The sequence below is a fragment of the Choloepus didactylus genome, chromosome 8, assembly GCF_015220235.1.
Source record: "Choloepus didactylus isolate mChoDid1 chromosome 8, mChoDid1.pri, whole genome shotgun sequence".
Lineage (NCBI taxonomy): Eukaryota > Metazoa > Chordata > Mammalia > Pilosa > Megalonychidae > Choloepus > Choloepus didactylus.
Window position 1 is genome coordinate 48099783 of NC_051314.1, and position 17592 is coordinate 48117374.

At 35.8% G+C, this 17592-nt stretch overlaps 1 protein-coding gene across 6 annotated transcripts in view; it reads right to left on the bottom strand.

Annotated features, from left to right (window-relative positions):
* Nucleotides 1–260: 260 nt before the first annotated feature.
* Nucleotides 261–17592, bottom strand: part of METTL25 (methyltransferase like 25) — a 124959-nt gene continuing 107627 nt past the window's right edge. For all 6 annotated transcript variants that reach the window (XM_037845932.1, XM_037845931.1, XM_037845935.1 and 3 more), the window contains 3 exons: nt 14277–14351; nt 13652–13723; nt 261–786 (listed from right to left, as the gene is read on the bottom strand). In XM_037845932.1, the coding sequence (XP_037701860.1) occupies nt 694–786; nt 13652–13723; nt 14277–14351 (240 nt within the window). In that variant the 3' untranslated portion in view covers nt 261–693. The remainder of the gene's footprint in view (nt 787–13651; nt 13724–14276; nt 14352–17592) is intronic.

The window sequence follows — 17592 nt, forward strand, 5'->3', positions numbered from 1 at the left end:
CCAGAATGACCTCTCAACTCTATTTGAAATCTCTCAGCCAATGAAATTTTATTTTGTTTCATTTCTCTTCCCACTTTTGGTCCAAGAAGGCTTTCTCAATCCTACAATGCCAGGGCCAGGCTCATCCTGAGAGTTATGTCCCTTGTGGCCAGGGAGATTTACACCCTTAGGAGTTATGTACCATGTGGGGGGAGGGCAGTGAGTTTACCTGCTGAGTTGGTTTAGAGAGAGAGGTGACATCTGAGCAACAAAAGAGGTTCTCTGGGGGTGACTCTTAGGCATAATTATAGGTAGGCTTAGCTTCTCCTTTGCAGGAATAAGTTTCACAAGGGCAAGTCCTAAGATTGAGGGTCTTCTTTTGTTTTTAAGTCATATAAAAGTCAAAATGTGATGTAGCAAATAGCAAATATTGAATAGGAAAAAGCCTCGCATTACAATGCCCTATTGATGTACTAATTCAGGAAAGCAGACCAACCCTTTTATGGTATTTTTATTGGTTCTCATTTTATTAATGTATTCTTTGACAATGGAAAAATGGATTGGCATTACATTGTTAGCCATTATTTTATTATTTAAAATATATAGAATGACTTTCAAATATTTACATAATGACATCAATGTTTAGAAAAGCAATATTAGCAATAGATTTCACCTATTGATGGGATACATCTAACATCTTGCTTCAACTTGAATTCATTGTTGCTTCTTCAGAGCAATAACAGCATAGCATCTGGGAGATTTCACAGGGTCAAACAACTTCACAAGTGCAGACCAAGCAATGTCTTCCTGCAAATTGATAGTTTATTTAGATATACAACAATTTGTTGAAGAAAAAGGAGAAAAGAAAGAGTCAGATTATATATTATATTATAAAGAAATACATCAAAGATATTGCAGGTTTGTTTTCAGACCACAACAATAAAGTGAATGTTATTATAAAGCAAGTCACACAAATTTTTTGATTTCCAGGGCATATAAAAGTTATGCTTACACTACACTGTAGCCTATTAAGTGTGCAATGGCATTATGTCTAAAAAAAACATAATGTACATACCTTAATTAAGAGATACTTTATTACTAAAAACTGCTAATCATCATCTGAGCCTTCAGCAAGTCATAATCTTTTTTGCTGGTGGAGGGTCTTGGCTGCTGACTGATCAGGGTGTTGGTTGCTGAAGGTTGATGTGGCTGTGCCAATTTCTCTTTTTTTTTTTTTTTAATGTGATTTTTTTTTTATTAAATTCAGTTTTATTGAAATACATTCACACATTATACAATCATCCATGATATACAATCCACTGTCCACAGTATGATAACATAGTTATGCGTTCATCACCACAATCTCTCTCTGAACATTTTCCTTACATCAGAAGGAACCAGAACAAGAATAAAAAATAAAAGTGAAAAAAGAACACCCAAATCATCCCCCCATTCCACCCCATTTGGCCTTTAGTTTTTATCCCCATTCCTCCACTCATCCATACACTAGATAAAGGGGGTGTGATCCACAAGGTCTTCACAATTACACTGTCACCCCTTGTAATCTACATTATTAATTAATTGTCTTCAGGAGTCCAGACTGCTGTGTTGGAGTTTGGTAGTTTCAGGTATTTACTTCTAGCTATTCCAATACATTAAAGCCTAAGAGGTGTTATCTATATAGTGCATAAGAATGTCCACCAGAGTGACCTCTCGACTCCATTTGGAATCTCTCAGCCACTGAAACTATTTTGTCTCATTTTGCATCCCCCTTTTGGTCAAGAAGATACTCTCAGTCCCAAGATGCCGGGTCCACATTCATCCCCAGGAGTCATACTCTGCGTTGCCAGGGAGATTTACACCCCTGGGAGTCGGGTCCCACGTAGGGGGGAGGGCAGCGAGTTCACCTGTCGAGATGGCTCAGTTAGAGAGAGAGAGGGCCACATCTGAACAACAAAGAGGTACTCAGGGGGAGACTCTTAGGCACCATTACATACAACTTTAGACTCTCCTTTGTGGTAATGAGCTTCATAAGGGCAAGTCCCGTGCTCAAGGGCTCAGCACATCAAACCACCAGTCCCAATGTTTGTGACAACATCAACACCAGTCCAGGTGAGGATGTCCAACACATCTGCACCTTCCCCCAGATCCTCGGGGCTGGGGAGGGGGAGGCTGTAAATATATTTTTTATTATCTGCCCAAATTACTCTAGGATGTGTCACTATGTCACTCCAGCCTATACTAAGCTACTGTATCTCACTTCCTATTCAAAGTTCCATGCAATTGTGGTGTTTGAACAAATCAACTGTAGAGTTGTACCGTTTAGAAAATTTAGATCCTGTACCAAATAGATATCTATTCCCTTGGTCTCATATGAAAGTTGAAGATTTAAAACACAACCAGTTTCAACCTTTATCCTTTGGCCTGGCTTGCCCTGGTCTTAACCAGACCTGCTTCATTCATATCACTAATTGAAGTCTGGGCTCTTTTTCAGCTTTTTTTTTTTTTTTTTTTTTTTGTTTTGACAGTGGCTGTATGCACTAATACTGACATTCATATCTGCCGAGCTCTAGCTCTGAGTTTCAGGTGTCTCAGAGATATGCATTGTTCCAGAGACCAATCAGGTTATACACTAGGGGATCAGCATCTCAAAGTTTAGAGATAGGCCTTACAATTCAGGGAGAGTTAACTGCTGTAAGAGCTTACAATCTAGGGACTATTACAATTATTGTGTCCACGTTAGGCTATGTTCTAAGATTCAATTCTGAGTTTACACATTGTAGTTAGTCCATATTGGTGAGGCATCATCCCTCTCACCATGTTTTCTCCAACACTTTTACTCCTATATATATTTTTTCCTACAATTTTATAGAGTTATATTCACATACCATACATTTATCCACAGTGTACAATCAGTTGTTCATGGTATCATCATAAAGTTGTACATTTATCACCACAATCAGCACTTGAACATACTGATTACTACAATTTTTTTTTTTTTTTTTTTTTTTTAGCAATAAGAAAAAATGATAAAAAGAAAAATAACATGTCATACAATACAATATACTACTAAGGACAGCAAATAACACCACTACCAAGAATCCCATATTACTCCCCTATATCCCCTTCTCATATACATTTAGCATTGGCGTATTGCCTTTGTTACATTTAATGGAGGTATATTACAATGTTACTGTTGACCATAGACTCCAGTTTGCTTTGATTATGTTTTTTCCTGAATACCATCCCTTTTTCAAATTTCTACATGGTTGACATTCATTTGCTTTCCCACATGCAAAAACATTTTTATATTTGTATATTTAGTAACAGTCATTGGCCACTCCAGTTTTTGCCATGTTATACAGTCCCAGTCTTTATCATCTATCTTTACCTCTGGTGTCATACATTCTCCTATCCCACCTCTTTCAGCTTTACTCACAGACATCTTTGTTCAGTGTACTTACAATACCGTGCTACCATCACACAGTATTATGCTATCTATTTCCGGATCTATGCAATCAATCCTAAACGTTCTGTAGTCCTTCAGCATCAAATGGCTGATCTCTGCCCTCTTTCTATCTCCTGGTCGCCTGTGTTGTCAGCTTTTAACTCCCAAAGTTTGTTCATTAATGTCTGTTCACATTAGTGAGACCATACAGAATCTGTCCTTTTGTTTCTGGCTAACTTCACTCAACATAATGTCCTCAAGGTTCATACACATTATTACATGATCCATGTCTTTGTTCTGTCTTACAGCTGCATAATATTCCATCACGTGTATATACCACAGTTTGTTTATCCACTCGTCCTTCGATGGGCATTTGGGCTGTTTCCATCTCTTGGCAATTGTGAATAATGCTGCAATAAACATTGGTTTACAAATGTCTGTTTGTGTCTTAAGTTTCAGTTCCTCTGAGTATATACCCAGCAATGGAATAGCTGGGTCATATGGCAAATCTATATTTAGCTTCCTGGGGAACCTCCATACTGTCTTCCAGAGTGGTTGCACCATTCTACATTCCCACCAACAATGAATAAGTGTGCCTCTTTCTCCACATCCTCTCCAGCACTTGTCATTTTCTGTTTTTTGGATAATGGTCATTCTGATAGGTGTGAGATGATATCTCATTGTGGTTTTGATTTGCATTTCCTTAATAGCCAGTGAAGTTGAGCATTTTTTCATATGCTTTTGAGCCAATTGTATTTCCTCTTCAGAAAAATGTCTGGTCATGTCTTTTGCCCATTTTTTAATTGGATTGTTTGTCTTTCTGTTATTGAGACACAGGATTCCTTTATATATTCGGGATATTAAACCCTTATCTGATACGTGGTTTCCAAATATCATCTCCCATTGTGTAGGTTGCCTTTTTACTTTTCTGACAAAGTCCTTTGATGTACAAAAGTGTTTAATTTTGAGGAGATCCCATTTGTCTATTTGTTCTTTGGTTGCTCGTGCCTTGGGTGTGAGGTCTAAGAAACCACCTCCTTTCACAAGATCTTTAAGATATTACCCTACATTTTCTTCTAAGAGTTTTATGGTCTTGGTGCTAATGTTTAGGTCTTTGATCCACTTTGAGTTAATTTTGGTATAAGGTGTGAGATGGACATCCTCTTTCATTCTTTTGGAAATGGATATCCAGTTCTCCAAACACCATTTATTGAACAGGCTGCTCTTTCCCAGTTGCTTCGGCTTCACTGCCTTATCAAAGATCAGTTGTCCATAGATGTGAGGGTCTACTTCTGAACACTCAGTTCGATTCCATTGATCAGTATATCTGTCCTTATGCCAGTACCATGCTGTTTTGAGCACTGTAGCTTTGTAATATGCTTTAAAGTCAGGTAGTGTGAGACCTCCCACTTCTTTCCTCTTTCTCAAGACATTTTTGGCTATTTGGGGCACCTTACCCTTCCAAATAAATTTAGTTATTGGTTTTTCTATTTCTGTAAAGTAAGTTGTTGGGATTTGAATTGGTATTGCATTGAATCTGTAAATCAGTTTAAGTAAAATTGCCATCTTAACTATATTTAGTCTTCCAATCCATGAACATGGTATGTTCTTCCGAAATTTTTTCAGGTCTTGTTCAATTTCTTTTAGCAGTTTCTTATAGTTTTCTATGTAAAGGTCTTTTGTGTCCTTGGTTAAGTTTATTCCTAAATACTTGATTCTTTTGGTTATTATTGTAAATGGGATTTTTTTCTTGATTTCCTCCTTTTGTTGCACATTACTTGTGTATAGGAACACTACTGATTTTTGTGTGTTGATCTTGTAGCCTGCTACTTTGCTGTATTCATTGACTAGTTCTAGTAGCTTGGCTGTAGATTTTTCTGGATTTCCTACATATAGAATCATGTCATCTGCAAATAGTGAAAGTTTTACTTCTTCCTCTCCAATTTGGATGCCTTTTATTACTTTTTCTTGCCTAGTTGCTCTAGCTAGAACTTCCAGCACAATGTTGAATAACAGTGGTGATAGTGGGCATCCCTGTCTTGTTCCTGATTTTAGAGGAAAAGCTTTCAGTCTCTCCCCATTGAGTGTGATGTTAGCTGTGGGTTTTTCATATATTGCCTTTATCATATTGAAAAAGTTCCCTTCTATTCCTATCCTTTGAAGTGTTTTCATCAGGAAAGGATGTTGAATTTTGTCAAATGCCTTTTCTGCATCAATCAAGATGATCATGTGGTTCTTCTGCTTTGATTTATTGATGTGGTGTATTACATTAATTGATTTTCTTGTGTTGAACCAGCCTTGCATACCTGGAATAAATCCCACCTGGTCGTGGTGTATAATTCTTTTAATGTGCTGCTGGATTCGATTTGCGAGTATTTTGTTGAGGATTTTTGCATCTATATTCATTAAAGAAATTGGTCTATAATTTTCTTTTTTTGTAGTATCTTTGCCTGGTTTTGGTATTAGGGTGATGATGGCTTCATAGAAAGAGTTAGGTAGCTTTCCTTCTTCTTCAATTTTTTTGAAGAGATTGAGCAGGATTGGTACTAATTCTTTCTTGAATGCTTGGTAGAATTCACATGTGAAACCATCTGGTCCTGGGCTTTTCCTTTTTGGGAGCTTTTTGATGACTGACTCAATCTCTTTACTTGTGATTGGTTTGTTGAGGTCATCTATTTCTTCTTGAGTTAATGTTGGTTGTTTATGCTTTTCTAGGAAGTTGTCCATTTCATCTAAGTTGTCTAGTTTATTAGCATATAGTTGCTCATAGTATCTTCTCATTATCTCCTTAATTTTTGCAGGGTCGGTAGTTATATTTCCTTTCCCGTTTCTGATTGCATTTATTTGCATCTGCTCTCTCTTTTTTTTTGTTAGCCTAGCCAGTGGTCCATTGATTTTATTGATTTTTTCAAAGAACCAACTTCCGGTTTTGTTGATTCTCTCTATTGTTTTCCTGTTCTCAATTGCATTTATTTCTGCTCTAATCTTTGTTATTTCTTCCCTTCTGCTTGCTTTGGGGTTAGTTTGCTGTTCTTTCTCTAATTCCTCCAGGTGAGCAGTTAACTCTTCAATTTTTGCTCTCTCTTCTCTTTTAATATAGGCATTTAGGGCAATAAATTTCCCTCTCAGCACCGCCTTTGCTGCATCCCATAAGTTTTGATAAGTTGTGTTTTCATTGTCATTTGCCTCAAGGTATTTACTAATTTCTCTTGTAATTTCTTCCTTTACCCACTGGTTTTCTAAGAGGGTGTTGTTTAGCCTCCATATGTTTGTGAATTTTATGACCTTCTGCCTTTTATGTATTTCCAACTTCATTCCATTGTGTTCTGAGAAAGTGTTTTGTATAATATCAACATTTTTAAATTTGTTGAGACTTGCTTTGTGACCCAACATGTGGTCTATCCTAGAGAATGTTCCATGAGCACTTGAGAAAAAAGTGTATCCTGCTGTTGTTGGAGGTAGTGTTCTATAAATGTCTGTCAAGTCTAGTTCATTTATCATACAAGTCAACATCTCTGTTTGTTTAATGATCCTCTGCTAGATGTTCTATCCATTGATGAGAGTGGTGTATTGAAGTCTCCAACTATTATTGTAGAGGTATCTATTTCTCCTTTCAGTGATCGCAGTGTTTGCCTCATGAATTTTGGGGCATTCTGGTTTGGTGCATAAATATATATGACTGTTATGTTTTCTTGATGAATTGACCCTTTTATTAATATATAGTGTCCTTCTTTGTCTCTTTTAATTGTTTCGCTTTTGAAGTCTAACTTGTCTGATATTAATATAAGCTACTCCCGCTTTTTTCTGGTTGTTGTTTGCATGAAATATCTTTTTCCAACCTTTCACTTTCAGTCTATGTTTGTCCTTGTGTCTAAAGTGAGTTTCTTGTAGACAGCATATAGATGGGTCCTGTTTTTTAATCCATTCTGCCAGTCTGTGTCTTTTTATTGGGGAGTTTAATCCATTTACATTTAGTGTTATTACTGTAAGGGCAGTACTTTCTACTACCATTTTTTTTTTTGGAATTTATATGTCAGATCTTATTTTTTCCTCTCCTTTTACCTTTTCTGATAATCTTCATTTCTGTACTCTTCTCCAACTCTCTCTCTCCTGTCTTTTCCTATCAGCCTGTAGCACTCCCTTTAGTATTTCTTGTAGTGCCGGTCTGTTATTCACAAACTCTCTCAGTGTCTGTTTGTCTGAAAATGTTTTAATCTCTCCCTCATTTTTGAAGGAAAGTTTTGCTGGATATAGAATTCTTGGTTGGCAGTTTTTCTCGTTCAGTATCTTAAATATATCATGCCACTGTCTTCTTGCCTCCATGGTTTCTGCAGAGAAATCTGTACATAGTCTTATTGACCTTCCCTTGTATGTGATGGATTGCTTTTCTCTTGCTGCTTTCAGAATCCTCTTTGTCTTTGACATTGGACAATCTGACCAGTAAGTGTCTTGGAGTAGGTCTATTGGGATCTATTCTATTTGGGGTACGTTGTACTTCTTGAATCTTTAATTTTCTGTCTTTTATAAGAGTTGGGAAATTTTCAGTGAATATGTCTTCTATTACTCTTTCTGCCCCCTTTCCCCTCTCTTCTCCTTTGGGGATACCCATAACACGTATATTTGTGCGTTTCATGTTGTCACTCAGCTCCCTAAGACCCTGCTCATATTTTTCCATTTTTTTCACCATCTGTTCTTTTGTGTGTATGAATTCGAATGACCTGTCTTCCAGTTCACTGATCCTTTCTTCTGCCTGTTCAAATCTACTGTTGTGTCCCTCCATTGTGTTTTTCATCTCCTCCATTGTGGCCTTCATTCCCATGAGTTCTGCCATTTGTTTTTTTAAGTTTATGAATTCTTCTTTATGGTCAGCCAGTGTCTTCTTTATATCCTTCAGCTCTTTTGCTATATCTTCCTTCATTCCATCAAATTTATTTAGCATTAGTTGCCTCCACTCCTGTGTCTCAGCTGAGCTATTAGTTTGTTCCTTTGGCTGGTCCATGTTTTCATGTTTCCTGGTATGGCTTGTTATCTTAAGTTGTCTAGGCATCTGATTTTCTTGATTAGTTTATTTTGAAGCTTGTTTTCTGTCTTTTACCTAGTGGTTTTCTTGTTGGTTGGCTTTGTTCTCTGGCCTCTGCTATTCAGTTCAACTTATTCTAGACCTCTAACTTAGGTTCTATTTAGTTGATCAGAATTTTTCCCCTCTTGTTTTTTCTGTTTCTTGCTCTGCCTCTATGTAAACTTTTTGTGAGTGGGTCTCGTCAGATATGGACCTCCCTCTACTCTCCCAATCCTAAGAATTCCAGTTGTCTCTCAGGGACACTATTCCCTTCTCGTCTCTCCTCTTTGGGGCCTCTCCAGGTAGATTCCTTGGTCAGCCTGAGTTGCCAATTAAAGATGGGGGTGGAGGCCTTCAGTAGTGAATACGGAACTCAAAGACACTGTGGGTACTCTGTCTCCCCCCAAGCCCAGCCTAGTCCCTCAACCTGGGCTTTCCGATAGAAAATAACCACATATATTACTTTTAGATTTAAAAAAAAAAAAGTAGAAAAGAAATCAAGAAAAAGAAAAAAGGAAAGGAAAAAAAAAAAAAAAGAGTCTCTTTTAAAAGTCTTTCCCCAGCCTGGAAGTTTTGTCAGTGTCAGAATAGAGCATTTAAAGATATGCTTTGGGCTATTGTCTGATAATTACTCTCCAACAGCTTCAGTTCCACCCCTGCAGGGGGCTACTGAAATGCAAAAAGATAAGGGATCAGTGAGAAGCCAGAAGGGACAAAATGTAGGGGGAAAAAAATGGCTTTTTTGGAGTCTGGGAATGGGTGCCCGCTTTTACGTGCCCCCATTTCTCGGAGCCCAGCCCTTCTTTAGCACCCCAGCTCCCAAAGTTAGTTAATGAATTTGTTAATTAATTCTGCAGTTGAGGCTGGGTTGAGCCTCCCTTCTTGCCCTCAGTAGATTGCTGGTTTTTGGTTTTTTTTTCCCCCTCTTTCAGGGAGTCGGCAGCAAGACAGTCTGTGAGGTCTGGGTGGGGAGGGGCGCCAGATCCCCGGTCCGGGGAACTTACAATGTTCGCTGCGATCTCAGCTTTTCCTCCAATTCCAAACTTGTGTCCAATGTGTGACTGGTTACTGGAGACCCCGAAAACACTGTTTCATATAGTTCTTGGGTAATTGCCAGCTGCTCTAGGGGAGAGACGAAATTCTGCTCCTCACCACTCCGCCATCTTGCCCCACCTCTGTGCCAATTTCTTAAAGTAAGTTTGCCATACTGATTATTTCTTCCTTTCATGAAAGATTTCTCTGCAGTATGCGACGCTGTTTGATAGAGTTTTATCCACAGTAGAAGGTCTTTCAAAATTGGAGACAATTCTTTCAAACCTGGCTGTTGCTTTATCAACTAAGTTTATGTACTATTCTAAATCCTTTGTTATCATGTCAACAATGTTTGCAGCATCTTCACCAGGAGAAGATTCCAACTCAAGAAACAACTTTCTTTATTCATTCATAAAAAGCAACTCTTGAGATTGCAGTAATTTAGTCACATCTTTGGGCTCCACTTCTAGTTCTAGTTCTCTTGCTATTTCTTCTACATCTGCATATACTTCCTTCACTGAAGTCTTGAACCCCTCACAGTCATCCATGAGGGTTGGAATCAATTTCTTCCAAACTCCTATTAATGTTGATATTTTGACCTCCTCCCATGAATCATGAATGTTCCTAATGGCATCTTGAATGGTGAATCCTTTTCAGAACATTTTCAAATTACTGTGCCCAGACCCATCAGGGCAATTACTATCTATAGCAGCTTTAGCATTCTGAAATGTTATTTCTTCAATAATAAGACTTGACAGTTTGATCCATGAGCTGCAGAATGGATGCTGTGTTAGCAGGCATGAAAACAACATTCATCTAGTACATTTCCATCAGAGCTCTTAGGTGATCAGTTGCATTGTCAAATGAACACTGTTTCAGTTTGCTAAACCTGCTGGAATGCAATATACCAGAAATGGATTCCCTTTCACAATGGAGATTTATTAGCTTACAAACTTACATCTCTAAGTCCATGAAAATGTCCAAATTAAGGCATTAACAGGACAATACCGTCTCTGAAGAAAGGCTGCTGGCATCTGGGACACCTCTGTCACATGGGAAGGCAAATGGTTGGCATCTCCTGGCCCTTCTCTCCCAATTTTGTTGCTTTCAGCTTTTGGCTTCAGTAGCTTCCTCTCTCAGCTTCTGTGGGTGTGTCCTTGTCTCTTAGCTTCTCTGGGGCTTCTCTGAGCTACCTGGGTGCTTCTCTGAATTTCATCTCCTGGCTTTTTCTGTGTGTCCTTTATCTACTTATAAAGGACTCCAGTAAGGGGATTAAGACCCACCTTGAAAGGGGGGGGGTCACATCTCAATAAAAATAACCTAATCAAAAGGTTCCACTCACAATAGGTCTGCACCCACAGGAATGGATTAAAAGAACATGGTCTTTTCTGGGGGTACATAACAGCTTCAAATTAACACGAGAAGTAATATTTTGAAAGGAATCTTTTTTTCTGAGCAGTAGTAGGTCTCAAAGTGGGCTTTAAATATTCAGTAAACCATGTTGTAAAGAGATATGCTGTCAGCTGAGCTTCCTATTTCCATTTGTAGAGAACAGGCCAAGTAGATTTAGCATAATTCTCAAAGGCCCTAGGATTTTCAGAATGGCAAATAGGCACTGGCTTCAACTTAAAGTCGTCAGCTGCATTCACCCCTAACAAGAGAGTCAGCCTGTCCTTTGAAGCTTTGAAGCAACACACTGACTTCTCCTTTCTAGGTATGAAAGTTCTAGATGGCATCTTCTTTCAATATAAGGCTGTTTTGCCTGAAGTGAAATCTGTTGTTTAGTGTAACTACCTTCATCAATTAACTTAAACTAGATTTTTTAGATAACTTGCTGCAGCTTCTACATTAGCACTTGCTGATTCACCTTGTACTTTTATGTTACTGAGACTTCTTTCTTTAAACTTTATGAATCAACCTCTGCTAGCTTCAAACTTTTCATTTGCAGCTTACTCACCTCTCTCAGCCTTCACAGAACTGAAGAGAATTAGGGCCTTTCTCTGGATTAGGCTTTGGCTTAAAGGAACGCTGTGACTAGTTTGATCTTCTATCAAGACCACTAAAACTTTCTCCACATCAGTAATAAGGCTGTTTTGTCTTCTTATCATTTGTGTGCTCACTGGAGTAGCACTTTTAATTTCCTTCAAGAACTTTTGCTTTGCATTCACTACTTGGTTAACTGGGGTGTTTTGTGGCACCCCAAAACAACTGCAATAGTAACATCAAGGTTCACAGAAAACAGATCACCATAACAGATATAATAATAATGAAAAAGCTTGAAATATTGTGAGAATTACCAAAATGTGATACAGAGACATGAAGTGAGCACAGGCTGTTAGAAAAATGGCGCTAATAGAATTGCTCAGCCTAGGGTTGGGTTGCCACAAACCTTAAATTTGTAAAAAATGGAGTATCTACAAAGCAAAATAAAGCAAAGCACAATAAAATGAGGTATTCCTGTAAGCTACAGAAATAACCAACAACATAAAACTATTCTTTCTGGAATAAAATGAACTTTTACTGCAAAAACTAAGCTAAAAGTTATTCATGTATTTCCTAAATCTTTCAACCTGATTATTTCCCTTCATCAAATGACATGGAGAGAGGTTTCTTTCATGAATGACTGAAGGCAAGACAGCTGGTGGAATGGGCATTCTGAAACACTGCTAGAGGATATTTAAACTAGTATAACTCTTATGGAAATAAATCCCAAAACTGTTGATAACGGGGTATATCCTTTATTTGGCAGTTTCACATTCAGGAATTTATGCTGAGGAAATAATTAAAGATGTATGTAGAGAGTGAACTATAGTAAAGTTATTCATTCCTGTGATTGTGAATACCTGAAAGTGGCCAACAACAACTGGGTATCAGTTAAATAAATAATTATATGATGGATATTATTTATTTTTTTGCAGCATATTTAATGAAATGGGAAAATTCTAAAATCTAAAAATCAAATGAAACAAACTGGAAACAAAACTGCATTTACATATTAGAGAGAGGTACTAAAAACATACCAAAAAATTAAGGGTAGTTAATGCTGAAAGCTGGGATTATGGTTACTTTCAATTTTCTTCTTTTATATTTTTCTGTACTCTTGAAATTTTCTATTATAAGTGTGTATTAGGTTTATAATAATAAACATTAATTAAAATATTAAAATTAACATTTAAATGATTACTACCAGCTAATTACCAATCTATTAATATTTGTGCATACTGTTTTTTCTACCAATTGTATTTAGGTCAATAAACTGTTTTAAAAAAAGAAAACAAGTACCTCTTTGGTAAAATATGCTTGATTCTGTCATCTACCAATGAGGGAAACAAAGCTCTTCAGCAATTTTGAGTTAGTTGAGAGCTTAGGAAAATACATAATTATCAAAATATTTTAAAATTTCATTTCTTCATGAAAATACCAATTAGGAAAAAAGCAAATATTTATTAAAATCCATTTGTTCCAAGGCGCCTGTTGAAAAGAAGAAAGTAAAGTTCCCCATATAATAAAATAAAATTGTTAAACCGAGGAGTTTATAGTGGACACATAAGGCTGTACCCACTAATGGGCTTAATTTTTTAAGGTCACAAAACTTCATCTTGACCACAGTTCAGAATAGAAGCTAAGAAAAATATTTTCCCTAAAGATAACTAAAAAGATGATATTTTTGTCATTTAAACAAAGATAAAACAAATAGATTTATTTTGAAAAAACATAAGCAATCTTATTTATCAGAAAGAAGTTTCTACACTGCCGAGTGCATATGTCCAAAGACTAAGTGAATTCCTACCAAATGAAATGTATTTATATTTTTTATATCTGATCTTTATTAATTTTAGTGATACAGTATTTCATCATATATGGTGTTTTGTATTTGCTGCCTGCTGAATAGTAATTACCATAGAATAAAAAGAACATAAATATTATTTTAGCAGCTTTGCCAAAAACGTCTGTTATACATATGTTTATATATTGAAAAAGAAAGAGAGTGAATACATGGGCTTTGAAAATATAATGAGAAAAATTATCTTGGTAGTTTTATGTGAAAGAAAATTATCTGAGAGATAAATGGATCAAAATTTCTGGATTTAATAAGGATATTTGTTATGCATTTTAAAAATAAAATCATTTACCTGCTCTTTCAGGTAGCAAAGTCGATCCAGAAGAATCAATGTTTCTATACAAGGAGCTAGAACAACTTTCAACTAAAAGGAAGAATAAGAATAGATTAAAAAACAAAAAAGAATAGATTTCCTTAACACTCATGTTTAAAAATAATGTATCTAGAAAACTTTATATAGGGCTAAATCTTCAACAATCATTGCATATCTTCAGAAAATGAATACTGCAGAGATCCAAAGTTTTGTTTTTTTTTAAAATAGGAATGCCCTTAAGTGATTTTGAAATATAATCTACCACACAATTATACATATGTGATAGAAATCTTTTAAAGGGGCATTAGGAATTAAATTTTTTAAAAGGAATGCTTGTGAAAAAACTGCATTAAGACCACTGTGTTCAAAGAACTATGAAACTTCTTGCTGGGCATTTATAATACACTTTATGAGAAATCAACCATGTGTGTTCCTTATTACATTACTGACATCTAATATAGTTCTGAAATAGGAAATGATCCAAACAGTTTTTTATAATAAGAGAATAACAACATAGATTGGTTGGCACTGTAATACAATTTAATAGAGTCGTATTCAAGTCTAGCAAAATACCCAATTTAATATGTTTAATTCTGAGATTTACCATATTAAAAGCTTCCAGCTCATTCATTCTAGGCTTATACTTCTCATAGTAGTCCATTATAATTTTTTCTGGCACCTTCAAGATAAAAAGCAACAATAATAAATTGAACAATAGTTAAAAAGAAGCATATTTTTCCTAATTAAACATATTATTAAAGTAAAATAAACAATTTAAAGTAATCTCATGTGTCTGAAGAGGTCTAAGGATATTCATGAACCAAGTCAAATGACTCAATTCTTTCACTTAAATCTTCACTGATAAAGGTTTTTCAGCATATCATAAAATAACATTATGAGTAACATCCTAATCATATTTAATTTCAATAAGTAGTGATGAAACATTTACTTTCATTTGTTACTATTCTTGGGCCATTTAGTAGGAGCTCAATAACTATTTTTTGAATGAAATTAAAATTTAAAAATATATATCTAAAACTATATCCTACAGAATAATTTGAAGAGAACATGACACAACAATGACATATTCATATTCAAGGTAATTTCCTCCAACATCCATTTAACAAATTCACCAACAAGCACTATTTTCTGTTTTTTTCTTAAACCATATGTTGTCCATAGTATGCTGGACCTTTGTGGTTAGCAGGCTATTTTTCTAGTTCACTTACCTGTTTCTGCTTCTGCCAGTTGAGCTTTATGTTTACTGAGTCAATTGTATTTGTTTCTAAACTTATGTCAGTTAAATAACTGTAATGATATAAGTGAATATTACATAATCAGTGAAATATGAATGCAAAAGGAAAAGTTGTTTCTACAAGTTGAATATCTTTGTCAAAGGCTTGTTAAAGAAAAGGAGCCAGAAGAAATTGCTGTCAATTTACATGTAGTCAAGTGGTAGCATTCCATTCAAACTGTTTTGCTTTTTTTGTTTTTCAACTTAAATTAGATTTAAAGATTCATAGTAATACATTTGCTCATAATTTTTATTAGCATAGAGCTAAAATTTTTCTGATGAATGTCCTTTGGGAATGTGTCCAATTCCTTTCTTCTTTTTTTCTCCCCTTTGGTACTGAACCTATGTAGACTGCCTCTCTTCTTTAAAAAATATTTGTCCAACTTTGAATCAAGTGAATGCCCCTGGACCAATTTTTGCAGTAGAGTGTATTAGGCTGGGTGCAGGCCTGCATTTCAAGCCAGCAAAAATGCTTACCTCTCAAACCTCTGTGGGTGTAAATTACAGTCTTTAGTCTTTACATTTTCCATTTGAAATCAGCAGCTGTAGGACAACTCACAACTCAATCTTTTCTCCATCAGCATACTGCTTCCTAAAAACATGGTTTTTCAATGTGATTCTTTGAGTTCTCCAATATTCTGTTTCTTTGTGCCAAACTGGGAAGCACAATCCTAGATATCAGTTGCATTTGTTCCAAAGTAGGCATTGTTGATTTTGCTTCTCAGATTATGCCACTTCAGAGAATTGTGTTTTGTTGATTTTGTCTGAGATCTGTTAACACTGGACATTTTCTCTTGGCATCTTCCTTCATCCTCTTTAACTTTCATTATACTTCATAATACACATGGTTTGGGATTTGAAATGCTCTCTGATTTTGTTAAAGGAGTTTGTGCTTCTGTTTCTCATTCTATTTCTTGCTTCTGTGTGGTTTTGCAGAGAAGAATTGAGACCATCATATTTACTCTCATAGTTAAAAAAGAAAAAGGAAGACTACTCATTGACATTAAGTGGAAACTGTGGACTGTACACTGTGGGTATGCTTGATGCAATAATTTTAAGTTAGAACTCCAAATAGTGAAATGATATGCAAACCTGTGTGCAAAAGTGGCCTTGTTCTTACACCAAAAATTTGGTGAATAAAAGTATCTGTATGTCTTTAAATGAAAATTCAATGTATGATTCCATGCTTTAATCAACTTGTTCAATCAAATGCTCACCTATGAGTCTCATCAGATTAGATCACAGAGCTTACATGGAAATTTAAAATAAAAGCACTATCTCATTTAATAGTAACATCAATTTACAAGATACTTATATTCATGATTTCATGTTATAGATAAAGTTATTGCATATTAAAGCCAGTGAAAGCCCAGGTAGGGCCAACATACTTGAGACAAAGGAAGGCATCACAACAGATGCATTGCTCAGTCTAGATCCTACTAGGCAAGGAGATAAATGGAAACTTACAAGTTGAAGGTACACACTGAAAGCAATCTTGGGAGTATAGGTCATGAATTCTATTGTTTCCTGCTGCCTATCCCCTGGACTCCAGAAAGGGGTTTCGTACGAGTTAGGCTGTCCAATAAGGCCCTAACTTAGTGGGCTGTGTGGTTCAGGTTCAGGGAGATACTCTTTGCTAATGAGAAAACGGGGTCAGAGAGAATAAATGAGCAAACATCATGTTTAGGTTCTTATTTTTGTCTTGCTGTCTTTTCCACTTTTCTTGTAATTTATCAGCAGTTACTTTGTAAATTCTGATAAAGCCTATGTATTGTACAGGAATGTCTCACTATCTAACACATTTTACATGCTTGACCAATGTTATACTATTTGCAAAACTTTTAAAAATCAAAGTTATGGAGCAATTTTTCTTTATCTCTTCAATAAGATACATCATTCCCTGTATTTTTTCTCCTTTTATTGCTAACCTCAATTCTTCAATCTGCTATAGAAATACATTTATTTTGTCTGTTGGAAAGCATTAATTTTCTCTTTATTCTTCCTCATAGACTTATTGTTTGCCTGATGACTGACTGCTAGTTTTGAAGGAGTGCCAAACAAGCATATTTCTTGTGCTCAACTTCTGCTAAGTTATATAAATATGACAGAAGGGGCATTAACTCTAGAGTTACCCTGAATTTGAACCCCTGCATTCCAATTTCCTAGATTTTGGCCTTTAGAAATCTACTCAACCTATTTCCTCACCTACAAAATGAGGATAACAGTACTCATTTCATAAGGTCATATTTAGTATTCAATGAGATAATTTAAATGAAGCTTTTAGCACAGTGCCTGGGACAAAGCAAATGTTCAATAAGGATTAGCTTTTCTCATATTCCTTTTTTTTAAAAAAAATTATTTAGAATAGTTTTAGATTTACAGAAATTGTGAAAACCGTACAGAGTTCCCATATACCCATACCCAGTTCCCCATTTTATTAACATCTTACATTAGTCTAGTATATTTGTTATAGTGAATGAATGAATATTAATATATTATTAACTAGAGTCAATGCTTTATTCAAATTTCCTTAGTTTTTACCAAATATCCTTTATCTGTTCCAGGATCCCACCCAGAATATCATATTGCATTTAGTCCTCTTGACTGACAGTTTCTCAGACTTTCC